Here is a 17,547-nt window from a genome sequence, read left to right on the forward strand (position 1 = left end):
GAATTACCAAAATTGATTAACATATACTCGATCAAGGATAGTGTCTTTCAATTGGCCCTCATCTTACCCGATAACAAGCTAATAAATAGCCCAACCATACAAAAGTTCGTCGGCGCCAACCCATAGTTTTTGAAAGCCTAATTATTAATTTTTAATAAGCAAAGTCGGTTTAAACCGGAACATTTGATCTTGGACTCAGTTTTTTTTTCGATACCTTCAAGCTAAACATTATTATTTCGAAAGCAAAAAAAAACTAGTTTCGGTTTTTCTTAAGAGAAAACCACACAGACAGTGAGTGGCCCATTTAGTTCCCCAAACGCGATAGGCAAGCATAGTAGGTTAGTCTTCAACACAGAACGTTATATAGTTATATATCTCCGTAACAGTTAGCAATTAAAAATAATAAAAGTAGTAGTCGCAGTTGGTTAATACAATATGGGGAGTTCAAATTCGAAGGATGTACAAGATGATCTATTTAAAACGCGCACCGTGTTGACTTCAATGCCTACCATCATAGAAGAAGGTGATGGGAATATAGCCGAAGATAAGGCAGATGAGGTAAGGAAAGACGATTATTTTAGAAAAATATTTACAAACAAAACCGGATAAACTCGCGCGACCTTTTACGGCGCCTAAATTCAAACTCGCGCGTTTTTTATAGGAACTGTTCTATTCGTACAAAGTTGATTCCTTTAGTGGCGTACTAAGTCATAGTAACAGATACAACGCTGCCTTATCGGGTTCACTGGTAAGTGGTTATATATACCATGATTTAATTACTAAAGCTTAAATGCGTTCACAAAAAAATAATAATTAAATTTCAGAAAAATAAGAATAAAAAAGGGCCCAAAACTAAAGACACGGAAAATAAAGTCAATAATGTTAAATACACCAAAACTAAGAGAAGACTGTCCATCAAGGAAGCCGAAAGTAAGTTCGTGACCCCTTAAACAACTTAATAACAATAATTAACTTTATTTTTCTTCCAACACACAGGGTTCGAGTCAACCAAAACCAATCTTAAAGTACTGTACGCGTCGGAGGAAGCGTGGCTCATACCACTGCAATGGTTACCTGACACACGTTTGGAACCCGAGGAATATTTCGTGGATTTGGAACTAGAGGAACTCAACCGTGCTAGCGTCTTGATTCGCAAAAACAAGACAACGCTCGAAGAGATACTACGTCCAGAGCCGGGAACCTCAATCGTGCCAAAAAGAATCCTGATCATAGGCGAAGCCGGTTTCGGCAAGAGTACCTTGTGCACTAAGATCGCGTACGACTGGGCCATAGAAAAACGTGGTAACATCGCCGCCAAATTTGAATTGACCATCATGTATCGCTTAAGAGACTTAAACGATGGCACCAATCTCGAGGATGAACTGCTGGATTTTTGTCAGAAGAATTCGTCTTTGACTTCGGACACTTTGGAAGTAAAGGCCGATAAGATTCTTCTCATCCTGGATGGGTATGACGAAGCCACGGACGAACAACGCGTCATGATTCACGATATACTGGGAATGAACCAGGGAAACACTGAATCAGTTTTCAGTGAAGCTACCATCTTAATTACGACGCGACCACCTGAAAATATCAACTTCCTGCGTTTGTTTCAAAAACATATCCGAATCACGGGTATGTCCGAGACCAATAGGAAACGTTTGGTCAAGAAGCTAATGAAATACAACGACAAAAAGTCGCTTAGAGTCTTGGAAAGTCTATCCAAGTTCGATTCCTCCTTCCTACAAGATTTGTCACCGTTTGTCCTATACTTAATATGTTATTTGCACGATGAACGCGAAGAAGACGCGTCATTCGACACGCCATTCAAGTTACTGGAAGCGGTGACCAACTTCTTGGGTAAACGTTGCAACGAACGTGAACAGTTAGGAATGAACGACGAGGAAATGAAGGAAACCTTCCACCAATTGGGTTGCTTCTTCTTTGAAAGTTTAAAGACAACCAAGATGGTGTATTCCAAAACAGAAATCGCCGAGGCATTCCCTGATGAAAGTCGACGCCGATTAATTGAAAAAAGTGGACTACTCAAAACTCCGGCAACTTTCAAAGAAGATTACACCCAATACTTAGAACCCATACACAAACTCTTCGTGGACTACTTGGGAACCTTTTACTTGAATAACCACTTCACCAATAAATGCGCCAATCCGACGCAAAAACTGCGCTTCATCAGTAGCGTCATACGAAAATTTGGAGCCCGTATCCGCGTCAAGAGTCCCAACGCGGCGGAAATATTCCTAATCGTCGATACTTGGGTATCGGATATAGAGTTTGTGGTTAAGTTTGGACACATGGAGAAGGACAAACTCAAATGTTTGTCAAATGGAGTGTTCGCCTTTACATCGGAACTTCGCAGCCTCAAAATATGGGAGAGCATAAGCGGAACAGTCGGTGGCGGCGCCGTCGCCTTGGAATTTCGAAAAATGGACGAGGACAGAGGGTTTCCGGGAGCGGGGGACATTATACCTTATTGGATACGAGGTCGCGAGTTTGTCGCCAATATCCTGGACAAAATGCTCCATCAAGACTTTGTCTCGGTTACATTCTGGCAAGATAATTTCAAACGGGACGATACCAAATCGACCAGTTTGGAGTTTGAGCATTGGGAAGACGACAGCATCGTCTGGTCATCAACTTTACTGCTCTCAACCCAATTCAACCCTGAGACAACAACCCACATTGAACCCAAAGGTTCCTTAGTATTCCGAAAACTAACATTGGCCCTTAATTTAACCGATTTAAAGAGAGACTATCTCTGGTGCAAACGATTCACGGCCTTTACCCTGAGATGTTGCCGTGATATGCCAGCGGTCTCTGAGGTAGTCGAGTCTGGGAGGTTCTTACACGCCCTCATTGCAACCTTGGAGTCGTGCAAGTACTATAAATGGTGCAGGTTTGATATTACCCCTAGGAACTTCGAGAGAGCTTTCGCCTTAGATTGTTTGGTTAAAAGGGCAAGAATTAAACTGAATTTATTGCAAGGAAAACCAATGAATGAAATAGTAAGGCTTGGAAGATTTCAAGAGAGAAAGGAAGCCTTTTGTCAGAAGTTGGATTTTGATTTCTACGAGGATGATGGACAACTATTGTTTTTGGTTGTTAAAAACTGAGCTTAGTTCATAAGATACGTTCCATAAGTTTGTTTGTCATTGGTTACAAACTGGAGCTCGTCATGAAGTGAGTGACGTAGGTGCCAAACCCAAAATGAAATGGGCCTAAAGTGTCAAAGACACACGTACTTGTTATAAAAACACTTTTTTCTTTTTATTAAAATTAAGTCAGAAGAAACAAATAACTTTTGACATAACAAAGCCGCGTTTGGCACAAATTCCTAGAATTAATTGCAATTAATATATATAATAATTTGTAAACTTATAATATTATAAAGTACAAATTACTATAATACTGTTATTTTTCTTTTTCTATCGATTCGAAACTTCCCAATCGTTTTGAATAAAAACTTTTATAATAAAGCAGCGTAAAACGTAATATTTTTAAAATTGATTGAGATTAAGGTTTTTTTTAATAAGCTCCGACTTCATTTTAAAAAATCTAAGAAGCTAAAAACCCATTGCGTATAAAATATATTACAGGTAAAAAATGTGTATTGGATTATGAATGATAATAATAAATAAAATATTCATGGGTGTATGTATGTAATATAATAATCTCACGATGTACAAAAACCTTTTAACTTCATAATGGAAGAACTATAGTTTTTGGAAGCGACTAGACTAAAACGTTTTAAAATAATATTTTTTTGTTTAAATAACAAATATATTTCATTGTAAATAAAAGCTAAAACATATTAAATAAAAAATCGGAAGCTTTGGATTATTATTAAATTGAGTTCAAATAAATTTTTGATACCATGTTATGATTTTACATTTCATTTGTGTTTGTTTGTGTGTATGTAACTTTGTACACCATTTTTTTTTTCTCTTTAAAATCTAACTTCTAATATAATTTTGTTTTCCTTAATATTTTTTTTCTCTATTCTAAATACTTCGAAGACCACCAGCATTTTAGCGTTTTAACACTTAAGGTATGTTTGTTTGTTTGTTTGTTTGTATAATATATCTATAATTATTTTTCCCCAGCTCCCCATTTATTTATTTATTTTTTTATCATAGTTTATTTCTTCCCTTTAGCATAATGTATGATTATTTTATTTTGAAACAAATTTAGCGCGTTATATCAATAATTTAAAAAAACCTAGGTAATTATTAATTACTAATTACTGGTCTTTAAAAATTACCCCCCCCCCTCTACATTCGTTTGTGTATTTTTGCCCCTTTTGTTTGGGAGGGTGTTATCTTTGGTAGAAAAAAAGTGTACAAGCTCTTTCTATAATCTAATACGATAATATTTCTACATATTTTCTACGTTAATTTAAAAACAATTGCTTGATATTTTTGTTTGTTTAATTTCTTGTCATGTGATTAAGGCTGTGGCTATAAAAACTTTCTATCAGCTTGTGCACGAAGCTGCTGCGCAATTTGGGTAATCAGTGTAAAATAGGAATAGTTTTAAGTGGCAGTTTTTGTTTTGGTTTCCAATTTTTTTTTTTCGAATATTTCATTTTGATCTTTCTAAAAACTACCCAGTTTTGAGTAACTCCGCGATAACAGTTACTCTCAAATGTTATTGACTTTTGTTACAAGTACAGTTGGCGCAAAATAAACCGCCAATCACTGCACAGAATTGAGATGTTCACCTCTTGAATTAGCTCTAAGAGGGAATTAATTAGTTCTGAGTTTTAATTAATTTCAATAAGGCTTTATTTGTTTGTTTATTTATATTTACCGTATGTAAGGAGGAGGTGGTGGTAAACCTCCCGCTCGTAACGTATTGGAGCGATTTTCGTACCTAAGTCATTAACGATTAATTTACGTTAATAAATTAACATCTACTGGGTCTTATCATGGAGGAGGGGAGGGGTACTACGGTTGTATTATAATTAATTAAGAAAGGAAGGAAATATTAATTACTATAAACTAAATGACGGTGTAATAATTGTACCCGGAAGTAGTAGTAGTTTTAGGCAAAGTGGATGAAGGGCTGCCAGTTCTAGAACGAGCAGTCAGAGAATTGGAAGAACCTCCTATAGGACTGGGGGTGGCTTGTGGAAGACTAATTTCTGCTGGGGGTCGGACTCTTTCCTCGGGACGATTAGAAGACACCGAGGTTCTTAAATGAGCCGCGGTACCTCCCATTCCTCTCTGCATCGAATTGTAAGTGCTCAACTGAACACTAGTTACAAATATTAACATTTGTTTCAGTCACAATATAGTCAAAAATCCCCACACCCCAAAGCAAGCTTGATTTGCTCACCAAGTAGCTGTTCCTTTATTGGAATTTTCCCTTCAGTTTGCAATTTAAAATATAATTAAGATTATTTCTCTTACTATCAATCAATTAAGAGTCAATTAGTAATTAATTAACTTACGGCCTCCCACTATGACAACAAAACGCGCAACTAAGCCCCATCAAGAGAACAAAAACGAGAATGAGAGGAACGACTATGGAAAAAATGAAATCTTGCAAGAAATCTCTACGAGGAATACGAGAAGTTGGAAGATGAAATTTGAATTTTTCCTCTTCACGTAATAATATTGTGGTCGACGTCCCATCCAATTTTCTTCCATCACTCGATTTACCCCGATAATATGATATCTTACAAAACGAAAATAAGTCAGCAGGCTTCGGTAAAACTCAAAAAGAACCGAAATAAACAATCCTACCAATCTAAAACTACACCAATCAGAAAGAAAATCCCTTCTCCTGAATAAATGTTCCGCGGCGGTCCTAATGTAATCTTTCGGACAAGGAAAACGTTTACGTAAAGGCATAACTTCTCTTTCTAAATCCAACAGATCCTGAGTAAAATTATCAGTCGCTCCAACTCTCACAACAACCCTAAATTATTTTATAAACAATTTAACTAGATATTTTGAAAGAAGTTAAATGGTAAACAACACACCCACCCCTCTTTATCTCTGGGGTTTAAAGGCTTCCTTCCTCCAACATCTACAGCAGAAGCAACCATAGTAACATAGACACTTTCACTCTTTCTCCATAAATGATCTTTGAATATATCTTCAATTTGTCTTAACCGATTGCCTTCGAATAAATCCTCAACATTCAAATTTAGAAGTTTCATTTCAGCTTGAAATCTCGCTTCCCCTGAGAGATAATTTTTATCAAATTTTAAACCCCATTAACTTTTCACAAGATAGAAACAGGATTCATACAACTTTTGGAAAACCAATTTCCCTAAGTTTTCCCATATATTTCCCAGGTTTTTTCCCCATATATTCCGTGTTTTTTATAGTTGAAGCAGCCCCTTCAGAGCAAACTTACTCAAAGCTCAAAAACTTCCCTGATACCTGAATTTCACTAAAAAATTCTATATTTCTCTGAGTTTTTTGTCAACTATTTTAATCCCTGAGTTTTCCATGTTTGTATGAACCATGTGGAAAGGAATGTCACCAACTTCCTCGATGTTGAACTTGAAAATTGATTATGTGTCTCGAGGTTTCGTAAGTTCTTTGGTTCATTGCTATGATCTGACCATTTTCAAAGTAACCACATCCACAATTAATAAATTAATTAGGAAGATAAGATTATTTGGGACTAGATTAACTTATACTTCTATATTGATATCCCCAGGTTCTTCGGGCGCACCGTATAAAAATGCTTGGTCCGAACCATTTGGATGTCGATAATACATCCATCTTGGCAAATCAGGCATATTTAGTATGGCTGCTCGATATTCGATCAAGTCCTCTTAAAAATCAACACAATCAGTATTGATCGCTAATTGCTCATTAAAACTTATATAATTACCATCTCCAAAATTAAAGGAATTACGACTAATTGGCAAATAAAAAGCTTGAGTTGTGTATACTACGTGAGTTCCATTTACAAGAAAAGGGCCAGCTGCAATTGTTTATAATTAAAACCATCTTAATCTATTTACTTAATTGAAATTAAAATAATTAAAAACGACGTGGAGTAATGTAGCCTTCTAATGTCTGCATGGATCATGATAATGTTTTTGGAAATAAATAATAAAATTTCTTTGCAAATTCGATATTGTTTTGGAAGGAAAATCGTATTACAGAAATGGAACTGACCACTGTCCAAGAAAAAAGAATAATAACGATATAATTTTGGAAAATAAATAATTAAAAAATCATAATTTCTTCTTGCTTTGAGGGACAGAATCGACACACAACTACAACGTAGAGGAACTAATAAATTATGCATCAACGTTATTGCAGGTTTACAGAGCATTTTTTTAGGCCTTGATTAGTCCAGCGGACTCTCTCCAATGGTTAAGGAGAGAGAGAGACAGAAAAAAGAGCGAGAGAGAAGATAAATAATGTACTGAGCAAACCTGAGAAAAACGAGGCCAACGTAAAAACAAATAAAATTATGAACGTCGTCCCGAATGTCATGATAAGGCGACACTTCTTTCACTACTCGAAACGTTTTTTAGACGTTTTTCTTATTTTAAAACTTTCACATATTTAAAATCGAAAAATAAAATAAAAATCGGGACTACAAGCTCGCAAAATTCTCCGTTTTAGGCCCGGATTCCTTCTCCCGGCGAGCCTAAGCGGCGTTCTGCCTCTGCCCGTTCGAACGAAGACCCCTCTAGGCGCCTACCAACACAGAGAATATAAGAGAGGAGTGGAAGCTCCCCCGCTCCACAAGCGTAAATAGTTATGTCTCGCTTAAATTATACTAGCGGCAAGGCTAGCGGTACGAGGGAGTTTCCGGCTCAATAGCGCCACCTACGATACCATTTAATGTCTCAAACGGAAATGCCTCGGTACTGCGCATTGAAGATGCGCGGTAGAAAAGCGAGACAAGTTTTGCCCCTCTTTCCACTCCTCCCCTATACTCTCTTTGCTACCAAAGCCAACAAAACCAACCCCCTTCTCTCTACCTCTCCTAGTCCCTCTCTCACACACTTCTCTCGCGTCTTCAAGAATCCCCTTATCAATAAAATGCAGTGCACCTGTAATGGTATTTTTCCCCCCTCACGGCTTTGCTATGCGGCGAAAAGTACCAGCCGCTAGAGTAGTAGACAGACTAGCGATTTTATCATTGGTTTTTGCTATATTTAGGAAACCATGGAACAGAACAAAACACACCCTTACTCTCTTTTGTTTCTTTCAAGGCGACCTTATCTTAATTATAATTTATACCGAATACCGAATGCTTCATTAGAATATTTAACTTAAACTTAATTTTCAGTGGTTAAATTCAAATTACGTTCCCAAAAATAAAGAAAAAATAAATTACATTTCATTTCGTACTCTTTCTATAACCTCAAAAAAAAATTTCGGTACAAGATTTCACTTATGCATGGGATGACAAGTATTTGGTCGAAGTAATTTTACGCGCTTTAACGCCCATATGGGATTACAAGATGGGTTTATAATTTAATGTTTGCTAATTTAATTCCCCGAGGAAAATGGATTTAGAGACGTCAAGACTCGCGAGACGCTCTTTACAAAAGAGAAGGAACAAGACGTCTAGACTTTATCTATGGCTTCACTTAGCGCTAGTTACATCAAAGGAAATGCCGACTTTACAGTATAGGATGAGGGAAATTTGAGTGTTTTTGTCTCGCTATTAATAGATCGTAATTAAAAATTTTATTTAGTTTAAATGATGGTTAAAAATGTTAACCTAATCATGTAAACAAATGCTGTGTGTCCTAGGTCAAATCAAGTACAACTAATACTGGTGGTAACTCTGTGGTTGTAGACAAAACTGGGAAAATAGAGCTATCTCAGTTGTGACGTCATTGCCTAGGTAAAACGTCACGGGCTTAGCTTTGGCAGTGGGCGGCCATGTTTGGTACCGCTTTGGTTCTACGGGCAAATAGCATGGGTGACGTCACACTAAGGCTTCTGAGATAGCTCTATTTGTTGTCTTTTTATTTTTTATGTAAGGGTACTTTGATATTAGTGACGTCATTTAGCCTACTATCACCTTGTGTTTATAATACAAAGGGAAAAACCAAAAATCACAACGTCCAATTTGGACGCCATAACCGAGTGATGTAGCACTATTTCCCAGATATATTACCAATAAAATGTTTATATAAACATTGTTTATCATGAGAAACGGCTAAAATAAAACCAAAAAAATAGTAGGCCTATTTTCATTATAAAACAAAACAGTATCGCAATATCTAGTAAGGTTATTACAAAGGCCTAAACCCGCGTGCCTAATCATCGCGGAGATCGAATGAGATTTACATTGAAAACGTCTCCAAATCTTTAACTCTATCACGGGACTCGTCCATCGGTATTACCGCCATAATGTCCCGTCTCGGCCCGTACCCCTATCCCCATCCAAAATCCACCTTGCGACCCGCGCTAAGCCTAACGGCTAATCAACAACAACATCGTTTTCATTCAATGATATTTCTCCCAAAATAAAAACCCGAATAAAAATTCATATTCACTTACCCACTTAGGCTCATCTTAATCCATTTAGGGTAATAATTATCACGAATCATGCACAAAATTAACACAAATCACACACAAATTTAACACCACTAAAAAAAACCGATTACGCGAACTTTACCGAAGTTACGCGACCGCCGCGATACGGGATGGCCCGGATCGGATGGGGACGTACCCCTCGGTTCCTACTCTCGGGGAAGAAGCGTGATGCGGTCATAAAAACTGTCCCAAGCTCCGAGAAAATATAGTGCGCCTAAGTTTTTAATGGTTTTCTCAAATTCTGACAAATTATTCTACGAAAACTAAATAAAATGCACGTCTAGGCTAACTAATTTTCAAGTTTTAAATTATTTTCGACTATAAATCACTTACTACATTGTGAAATAGCAACTTATCACTCCGCGATGGCCCATACCATGTATTGTATTTCGAGGAGTATCCGAGAGCGATGAATGTGATTCACGTGATTAGCACGTTTTTCTTAAACGAAAAAAAAAAAGACCAAGGCGAATAAAAACAGAATAGGTGAAGTTTTCAAGTGTCTATAGTTCGCAGTGACCAAGAAATTGGGGAGTCTAATGCACTGCAGTGAAAAGCTAAATAGCTGAGTGTTATTACAGTAAATTATAACTCTGATTACAGTGTAAAATTATTTTGGATGGGTGCAGGTTTAAGTTTTTCTCTTCTCCACCTACAGCAGGTGGTCAACTGTCCCCACCTGTACGTGATAACACTTTTGACAATTTCTACAGAATGACAAGGAGTATAGAAACCAGTAGAAGCAATACCCGGGGGTGAAACTAAAAATATGTTTTAAATAAAACAAAAGAAAAGTTTATTCAGTTTAACCTTCTTTGGACCGTCTCGGAAACCAAGAAAGCGTAAAATCATCAGTCGCCGTTAAAATGTGGCTAAGAAAAAGGAGATCAAACTTTTCCAGAGACTTTTACCATATATATCATCGTATTTATTTATGCAAATTAAGAGTTATATGGGAATCGGAGCCATGGAAATCCGTAGCTTTTTTGTAAAAACGCGGTCAATGAATTTGAAAATAAATAAATCTGCTCTAAACTCTAGAGTCTCGTCACCCATACTAAGCACAGATACATTTCGATACATCATTAAGCCTAAAATGATAATAATAGAAACAGTGGAAAGAAAAAAAACAACTATAAAAAGACTTTAATGGTAGAACAAAACTTCAGTTTCAAGTTCAAGTTCGTTGGATTACCATCTCTCTATCTATTTCTCTTGGTCGAGTCATTCCTACTCGTGAAATACTATGTCCATTTTAAGAAGGAGTAGGTTTATGTCCCAGTCTCAAGGACCATCCTGGATCAGGATACTATTGGTGGCGTCGGTATTCTGTTGCATCATCTCAAATTTCCCCACGTCTGACGCTTTTATCGGTTTCGGAAGTGGACCATCGGTCAGTATCACGTTTACCAAAGGTCTCGGAGGAGGACAGAATTTTCAAGGAGGATTCGGCGGTGGAGGAATGGGAGGAAAAGGACACAGTTACTTTAAGAAGATGATGTACGGTACTTGTTGCGCCAAAGCCCTTATGAAAGAACCCATTCTTCTGTCCATTCTTAAACCGCACGTCATCGGTAATCTACTCAAGTTTAAGTTGAAATTGGTGGTCAAGGGATTGGCCAAATCCGCCATTGGAATTCCCATCTCGATTCCTTTGCTGTCCAAAGCCATGCCCATTAGGATCACCTTTACTTAATTGATGGCTTGGGGATAATGACGTGGCTTGAACCCGAATAGATCATGGCCGGGTTAAGCCACCGAGTTGACCTCAAAAAGCGTTTCATTCTTCACCAAGATTTACAGGTAAGTTCCCCTAAAACGTTTGATTATGAATATATTCATATACACCCATGAATACATTCATTTCTGGCAAAATTACAGATATTAAGTTAAATATATTTCGTTCTTTTTTTTTCAGTTCCTCTCATATTTAATCATCATGACTCATCCCTAACATAAAATGTAAAATGATTTATCAAGTGATGTATTTTTGCCAATAAAGTTAAAAATTTACATAAAAGTGTCTATATTTAATGAAGTTTTTGCCGGTTAGGTTTCAGACTAGGAGAATTGATACTATTTACACCAGGAGTCGAGGCTACTTGGTACTGCAGTCTGTCCACCAAGTAGCCTGGCCTTCTGGTGTAAGGTATCAATCATCCTAGTCTAAAAACTATGTATACAACGGGTTAAGTAATCCTAAATGGTGGCGGGTTGGTTTAGCAACCAATGAAAACCCGTATATAGAATCCAGAATTGAAATTACCCAATCCAATACATTGATTTGAATAATATAATTGGCCATTTAGGCTTAATTAAGGGTTCCAGTGCAATGTTTATGAATAATTCAATTCGGAAATGAATTATATTAACACCCTTTATAAGTCACATCAAAAATTCTGAAATTTTGGTATGTAAGTTTCAGCCTTAAATTAGGCTTAAAACCTTCCTATAATCCATAGTTTTCCCCCTCTATATATTTTCCTATCCGTTGAAGCGAGAAGTTAATAATAAGATTAACGAGTTAAATAACGCCCTCCCGATCAAGGAGTGTGTAGTGTAGTTAGGGTTAGCGGATTAAGACCAGCCAGAAAGACCCTAAGACCAAAGTGCCCAATTATCGATCATTAGATTCAGGGCGAGACCGAGACCCTTCCGGAATTAGGCTTAATGGTCTTCTCCTTTGGTTTTTCCTTTTCTTTTATAGAAGGGAATCTACTTTAAGGAAGAAAATTATCACACCTCATTATTTTTGGGGAACAGGCTTTTAATTAAAACCATAAAGAGCTAGGGTATAATCAACAAAAGAGAGCCTTAATATACATTAATTACAAGGATTAAAGTAATAGTGAAATCAAATATTTTTTAATCGGTTAATTAAGACTGAAATCCCAATAAATAGTTTTCAGACTATGGAGGATTCACACCTTTTATACAAGGAGGCCAGGCTTCACGTGTCACACAAGGAGGCCAGATTACCTGTTTTAGTCAAAAGTCAGGCCTAATTGTGTAAATCATCCATGGTCTGAAAACTGCATAGCTCTTGAATAACTCTCTACGGAAATCGTTACAGAGTTGCCTACGATGCTAACCTTTCAATAAAAACTTGGATTTAAATACATTTGAACAACCTTAAGGTTCTTTGCTAGTGTCGTTCTTGGTTGGAATCAGCTGACCTTCAATTGAGGATATTGTTGTATTGAAAGTAATTGATGGGTCAGAGGTACTTGTTGGGACAGTGGTGGTGGTTGTTGTTTCTTCGGTAGTTGTATTGGTACTTGTTGAACTCTCAGAGGTACTTGTTGAGGTCAAAAATCGTGAAGCTATTTCCAATATGGTAGCGATTGTAGTGCTCGGAGTGGTACTTGAAGGCCGCGAGGATTTGGTCTCGATTGTATTGTCCTCTAGCGATCTTGGTGATGGGAAGGTCCACGAAGAATTGAAGACCGGTGTGTATTTGGTATATCTTGGTGTTACCGCGTACGCCAAAACGGGAGGGGCTGATGTGTGAACCGGGAAATTGGCTGGGAAAACTGGACTGCTGCTGGGCCTCGGTTTACTCGACTGACGTGCCTGGTTCAGCATCATGGTGAGAACAGCTTGACCAACAGGATCGTGCGCCGAAGCTGCGGAAGGCATGATCATCATCATTTGACCATTAGGAGTGTGAGAGGCGATGGCCCATGATCCTGCTGGTCCTCCGGCACCAATGTTGTTGCTTAAGGGTATCATGTTTTGAAGGTATGGGTTGTACTGTTGCTGGTAACCTTGATTCCAGTTGATTGAAGAAGTTCTTTGGTTCTGATTCTGATTCTGATTCAATTGTCCGTTTGAAGACAAAGTTGCGGGTGACAATGTGGACGCCAGATTCCTCAAAACAGCCCCGGTAACACCTGAAAGTTCATTGAATAAGGGATATGATTATGAACCCCGTGACGCGATTAGAAAAATGTTTTAGTTCAATTTTACGCGAGTTTAGAATAAAATTCAAATAATTCAATAAATAAACGTCTTTATTGCAAATTTAACAATTGTTTTAGCTACCATGCACTACTAACTACTGTTTTGGTTTTCTAATCTCGAGTTTTTAATTAGTATTCCTAAAATTACTGTAGTCCCCAATACGAATAGGTTGAAAAGGTTGAACGGGCTGACCTTGTCCGAGCTGTTCGGCAGCGGCTAACAAAGCAGCTCGAGCCGCTTCCTGGTTTTGACTTCCGGTACCTTGCGGGTACATATTTCCCGCCGTTTGAACGTTAATGGTCATGGGAACCGCGTTGGTCGGTGCAGTAGTTAGTGCCTGGTTGGCGGTCGTTTGAAGCAGCGTGGTTAAAGGCGATTGCCCAACTGTATTTGACCCTGAACTTCCCGAAGACGCTTGCTTGTTATTTTCACTACTGGACATAGTTTGCCTTCCTGAGTCCTTCTCGGTCATTGGCGCTGGCATGGCGCTGGTTTTGGCGGCCGATGGCATTTGTTTTCCGGCGGTTAACTTGCCTACAAGTCCGACAACGGTCATGATAACCTTTTGAAGTAACCCTTTCTTCAACATGACCAAATCGGTTAAAAAATTAGGTTTCATGATGGTGATTTGAACTTTAGGTTTAACTTTTTCCTTTCCCAGGCCTATGCTGAAACTTAAACCTCGTTTGGTCCTGACATGATCAACTTCAACTCGGTCATCGACTTCGGGTAGATGAAAGGCCAGGTTAGGTTTAGGAAAGGCGCCAAAAAATGCCGTTAAACTGATTATCATAATCTGTGAAAATTACCATATTTAAGATAGATTATAAATGCGATAATATCTGGAGCGAATCTTGAAACAATTTTTATGGGAAAATGAAAATAGGAAGAGAAGTGGCGAGTAGCGTTATTTTCAGATATTATAATCCACGATGAAGGGGGAAAGATTGCCTATACTCTATTCGTCTCGAATTGTTGCCCAAAAGATTTTTAAATTTTAAATTAGCATTCTTATTTATTTATCTTTATATAGAATGATATCGTATACATTTTGTTCCGAACCGTTTATATTAGAAAGTTATCCTCGTTGACAAATAAAAATTTTTTACTATACGACTATCTACGCCTAATTTACTTTAAAGTCAATATAGTTAACCTAGATCTAATTTATTTTTAAATGGCTTAAATTAAATTAAATGACATTTGATTCAATAAAGATTTCGTGTCTATAGAAAATTAATCTACATTAAATTTTCTCCCCAATAGATAAATTGGTTTATTACAAACAGAGAAAGCAACACAAAGGGGCTAGGACGCCATTGGGGTATCTTCCCTTTCGCCAAGAAGCAGCGCCAGACTTCACTACACGCGGAGGGAGACTAACCAACTCGCACTGCCTCTGGCGGAGTTTCTTGGCAACAGGGAGGATACCCCAATGGCGTTCTCGCGCCTGTGTGTTGCTTTCTTTGTTTGTAATAAACTAAAATGCCTATAAACAAACTTCTTTCCCATTTTAAACTAAAATAACTTCTTAAAAACTTCACACTAATACCTCAAACCTAGACGTTTGACGTATGTACGCTCACCTTGGCGTCAAAAACGCATAATCTAACCCTTCTAACGCTTACGAAAACAATTTATAAACCTATTTAAAGCAGCACACGTTAAGCTTTAAGAAGTTTAAGCCAAAATAAACAAACAAAACTTACCCAAAGCCGCATGTTTATCTTAAATTTTGGAAGGTTAGTTTTTAAAGAAGAAAATTCGCGAAAGAATGCGAGTTAGTTTTCTTTGGAGTATAAGACAAAGAAAACGTTATATGGAAAACCAATATAAAGGGAGCAAATAACAAAAAAGTCCAGTCGAAGTGAAAGCTAAAAGAAACTTAACTTTCGATAAACAACAGAGTTGGGATTTTATAGAAACTGTATTTTTCTGTACCTGAATGAAAATTATCGCGTTTTATTTAATAACATTTGATATCACCATAAAATACTTCTTTCTTATTGGTTTAGAAGTTTTGGCGGGTAATTTTTCCTTCAACGCTATTGGCTATAACGAAACGTTCCCAAAACTGACCTAATAACTATTTTTATATAAAAGAAATATCCATAATGAAAGTTGAAAGCGTGACTTTAGCTTAGATTCTAGTGAAAGTAAACCAAAAGAAAAATGGATAATATGATAGATAAGCTATGTTTCGTAATTGAATTTCAAATTGTTCAATGGATTATAACACAACGTTTAGGGGGAGAGGAGAATATGAAATCTAAATTATTTGACGGGAAGGTATCATCAGGGACTTAGGCATAAGTGGCCGCTATGGGTTGGTATTACCACATAACTTGACACCAAAATGCTTTGGACGGATTGTATTACATTATATTCGTTTTTAGAGTCAACAGAAATGTGCTGACGATGTATGAAAGGTAATATTACGACGGAGTTAAAAGGCGTCGAGCCGGAAAAGCGAATTATTAGGTAGAATGAGTTTGTGAGGAGTATTAATCAAACAGTAGGTTTAATAAATGTTATTACATTAGCTTGATAATGTAGTGATCAATAGAATATGTATTCGTACCAACTAGAGGCGCTGTTTCAAAATGGATATTTCGACATCGTGTATAATTTAAATCTATTATACAATAAGCCTATATATTAGTAATCGGATATGTTGAGTTAGTTTCAATAGGAATACATACAGCTACTTGGAATAATTAAGAATTCCTTAATATTTTGGGAAAGGCAATTAAAGAACGATAATAATGTGGGGTTCACTATATATAGTGATATAAACAACGCAATGGCTTATTTGGGCCCTGAATTAAAGAGAAAATATAACCTAACCCCTGTAAGCTTTACTTTTATCATTCTTAGACGTTAAGGACATTCGAAACTGTATAATTAGTCTCTCAAACGGTTCAGATGGATGGGATCAAAGTATACATGGTCTCATCTTACAAATTATAGACCATTCCGATCATTACATCAAGAGAAACCGACGTACAAGAGGGGGAGGCAACACCTCTGCCTCTAGCGGTGCTTCTTAGCGAGAGGTAAATAACCCCACCCCTTTCGTTGCTTGCTTCCTTGCTTAAATTAATGGAATGATCTATAGCCATTCCATTAAATGCTTACAGAGAAACCAACGTACAAAAGCGGGATCGCCATCTTGGGTCATTTCCCCTCCCCCTCCCGACAAGAGGCAACACCAGACGGAGCCCGAGTTCAACTACACGTGAGGGAGGCTAGCTGACAGACACTGCCTCTAGCAGTGCTTCTAGGCGCGAGGTAAAAAACCCCACCCCTTTTGATGCTTGCTTCCTTGCTTAAATTAATGGAATGATCTATAGCCTAAGTAAAAGACGTCACCGGAAACGTTCTAATTAAAAAAAAAAAAACACCATCGAATCTATAGATTAATTCCCACGCTACTGAGGTAAGCACTAAAGCAACCACCATCAAAAGAGAGACCCGAATAAAAGGCGTCAAGTTGACTCACCACTTTAAATATATTCACCAATCGCAAGTGGGTAGTAGCAGCAGTCAAGAAGTTGAACGGAAGAAACCTACGCAACCTTGTCAAAAACACCGAACCACAACACAAAGAGAACAATGAAACAAAAACTGAATAAAAAACAACCCCCAACCAAACACATAATACAATTCACTTATTTAACTCCGCTATTTATTTGAGATCACTATTATACGACTTTGGCATTGAATTATTATTTTGTTGTTGTTGTGTTGTTTTTCTCTTACAAATTTGAAAAAACAAAAACAGACAAACAAACAAGTTACACGTACACAAGTAAATATTAAAATTACATAAATATATAAAACGGACGATAATGACGTAAGGAGGTTTTCTTCAGTAATGACACTTCTACTACATTATTTACAAGTTCAAATTAAGAAAAGTAAACAATGTGCCATTACATCCTAAAACTCACTGTAACAAATATTTAACGCTCAGACGTTAAATTTAATTCATTGAAGTGATTAAAAATTAATTAAGGGACTCTTCTAACTA

The 17,547-nt window shown here is 37.2% G+C and overlaps 4 protein-coding genes across 5 annotated transcripts; 2 read left to right on the top strand and 2 right to left on the bottom strand.

The window, feature by feature from the left end:
- The first annotated feature begins 422 nt into the window (after positions 1–422).
- On the top strand, positions 423–3,783 carry LOC149717483 (uncharacterized). The gene is made up of 4 exons (XM_089838894.1): positions 423–558; positions 662–748; positions 825–930; positions 997–3,783. Exons 1-4 carry the CDS (start codon positions 436–438, stop codon positions 3,129–3,131), a joined length of 2,451 nt encoding a protein of 816 aa, XP_089695020.1. The 5' UTR covers positions 423–435; the 3' UTR covers positions 3,132–3,783.
- On the bottom strand, positions 3,259–7,687 carry Scgalpha (sarcoglycan alpha). Of its 2 annotated transcripts, none has more exons than XR_016366832.1 (11): positions 7,424–7,687; positions 6,871–6,963; positions 6,674–6,810; positions 6,518–6,590; positions 6,009–6,207; positions 5,766–5,940; positions 5,471–5,697; positions 5,356–5,385; positions 5,013–5,274; positions 4,828–4,890; positions 3,259–4,752 (listed from the first exon to the last, which is right to left on the bottom strand). XR_016366832.1 is itself a non-coding variant. In XM_089838906.1 (11 exons), the coding sequence occupies exons 1-11, from the start codon at positions 7,482–7,484 to the stop codon at positions 4,713–4,715; spliced, it is 1,329 nt and encodes a 442-aa protein (XP_089695032.1). In that variant the 5' UTR covers positions 7,485–7,687; the 3' UTR covers positions 3,259–4,712. The 2 variants fall into 2 exon arrangements, 1 of the variants encoding a protein (XP_089695032.1); XM_089838906.1 differs by having other exon boundaries at positions 5,044–5,274.
- A 3,068-nt stretch (positions 7,688–10,755) lies between these two features.
- On the top strand, positions 10,756–11,571 carry LOC149717485 (uncharacterized). Its single transcript, XM_089839013.1, has 2 exons — positions 10,756–11,354; positions 11,470–11,571. The coding sequence occupies exon 1, from the start codon at positions 10,798–10,800 to the stop codon at positions 11,245–11,247; it is 450 nt and encodes a 149-aa protein (XP_089695139.1). The 5' UTR covers positions 10,756–10,797; the 3' UTR covers positions 11,248–11,354; positions 11,470–11,571.
- Positions 11,572–12,330: 759 nt separating this feature from the next.
- LOC149717486 (uncharacterized) lies at positions 12,331–17,426 on the bottom strand. The gene is made up of 2 exons (XM_089838905.1): positions 13,707–17,426; positions 12,331–13,444 (listed from the first exon to the last, which is right to left on the bottom strand). The coding sequence occupies exons 1-2, from the start codon at positions 14,305–14,307 to the stop codon at positions 12,684–12,686; spliced, it is 1,362 nt and encodes a 453-aa protein (XP_089695031.1). The 5' UTR covers positions 14,308–17,426; the 3' UTR covers positions 12,331–12,683.
- Between the last annotated feature and the right edge of the window lie 121 nt (positions 17,427–17,547).

This window comes from Phalangium opilio, unplaced genomic scaffold (assembly GCF_054372755.1).
Source record: "Phalangium opilio isolate 3A_F unplaced genomic scaffold, DU_Popi_V2 ptg000003l_1, whole genome shotgun sequence".
NCBI lineage: Eukaryota > Metazoa > Arthropoda > Arachnida > Opiliones > Phalangiidae > Phalangium > Phalangium opilio.

What these genes read in the sequence shown, in the direction of transcription:
- LOC149717483 (XM_089838894.1), top strand. Translation starts at nt 436, where the DNA reads ATGGGGAGTTCAAATTCGAAGGATGTACAAGATGATCTATTTAAAACG. An exon ending in CCGAAGATAAGGCAGATGAG is followed by an intron (nt 559 to 661) that starts GTAAGGAAAGAC and finishes CGTTTTTTATAG; the next exon opens with GAACTGTTCTATTCGTACAA. An exon ending in GTCCATCAAGGAAGCCGAAA is followed by an intron (nt 931 to 996) that starts GTAAGTTCGTGA and finishes TCCAACACACAG; the next exon opens with GGTTCGAGTCAACCAAAACC.
- Scgalpha (XM_089838906.1), bottom strand. Translation starts at nt 7,484, where the DNA reads ATGACATTCGGGACGACGTTCATAATTTTATTTGTTTTTACGTTGGCC. An exon ending in GTTGGCCTCGTTTTTCTCAG is followed by an intron (nt 6,964 to 7,423) that starts GTTTGCTCAGTA and finishes AAACAATTGCAG; the next exon opens with CTGGCCCTTTTCTTGTAAAT. An exon ending in AACCCCAGAGATAAAGAGGG is followed by an intron (nt 5,941 to 6,008) that starts GTGGGTGTGTTG and finishes AAAATAATTTAG; the next exon opens with GGTTGTTGTGAGAGTTGGAG.
- LOC149717485 (XM_089839013.1), top strand. Translation starts at nt 10,798, where the DNA reads ATGTCCATTTTAAGAAGGAGTAGGTTTATGTCCCAGTCTCAAGGACCA.
- LOC149717486 (XM_089838905.1), bottom strand. Translation starts at nt 14,307, where the DNA reads ATGATAATCAGTTTAACGGCATTTTTTGGCGCCTTTCCTAAACCTAAC. An exon ending in TGCCGAACAGCTCGGACAAG is followed by an intron (nt 13,445 to 13,706) that starts GTCAGCCCGTTC and finishes ATGAACTTTCAG; the next exon opens with GTGTTACCGGGGCTGTTTTG.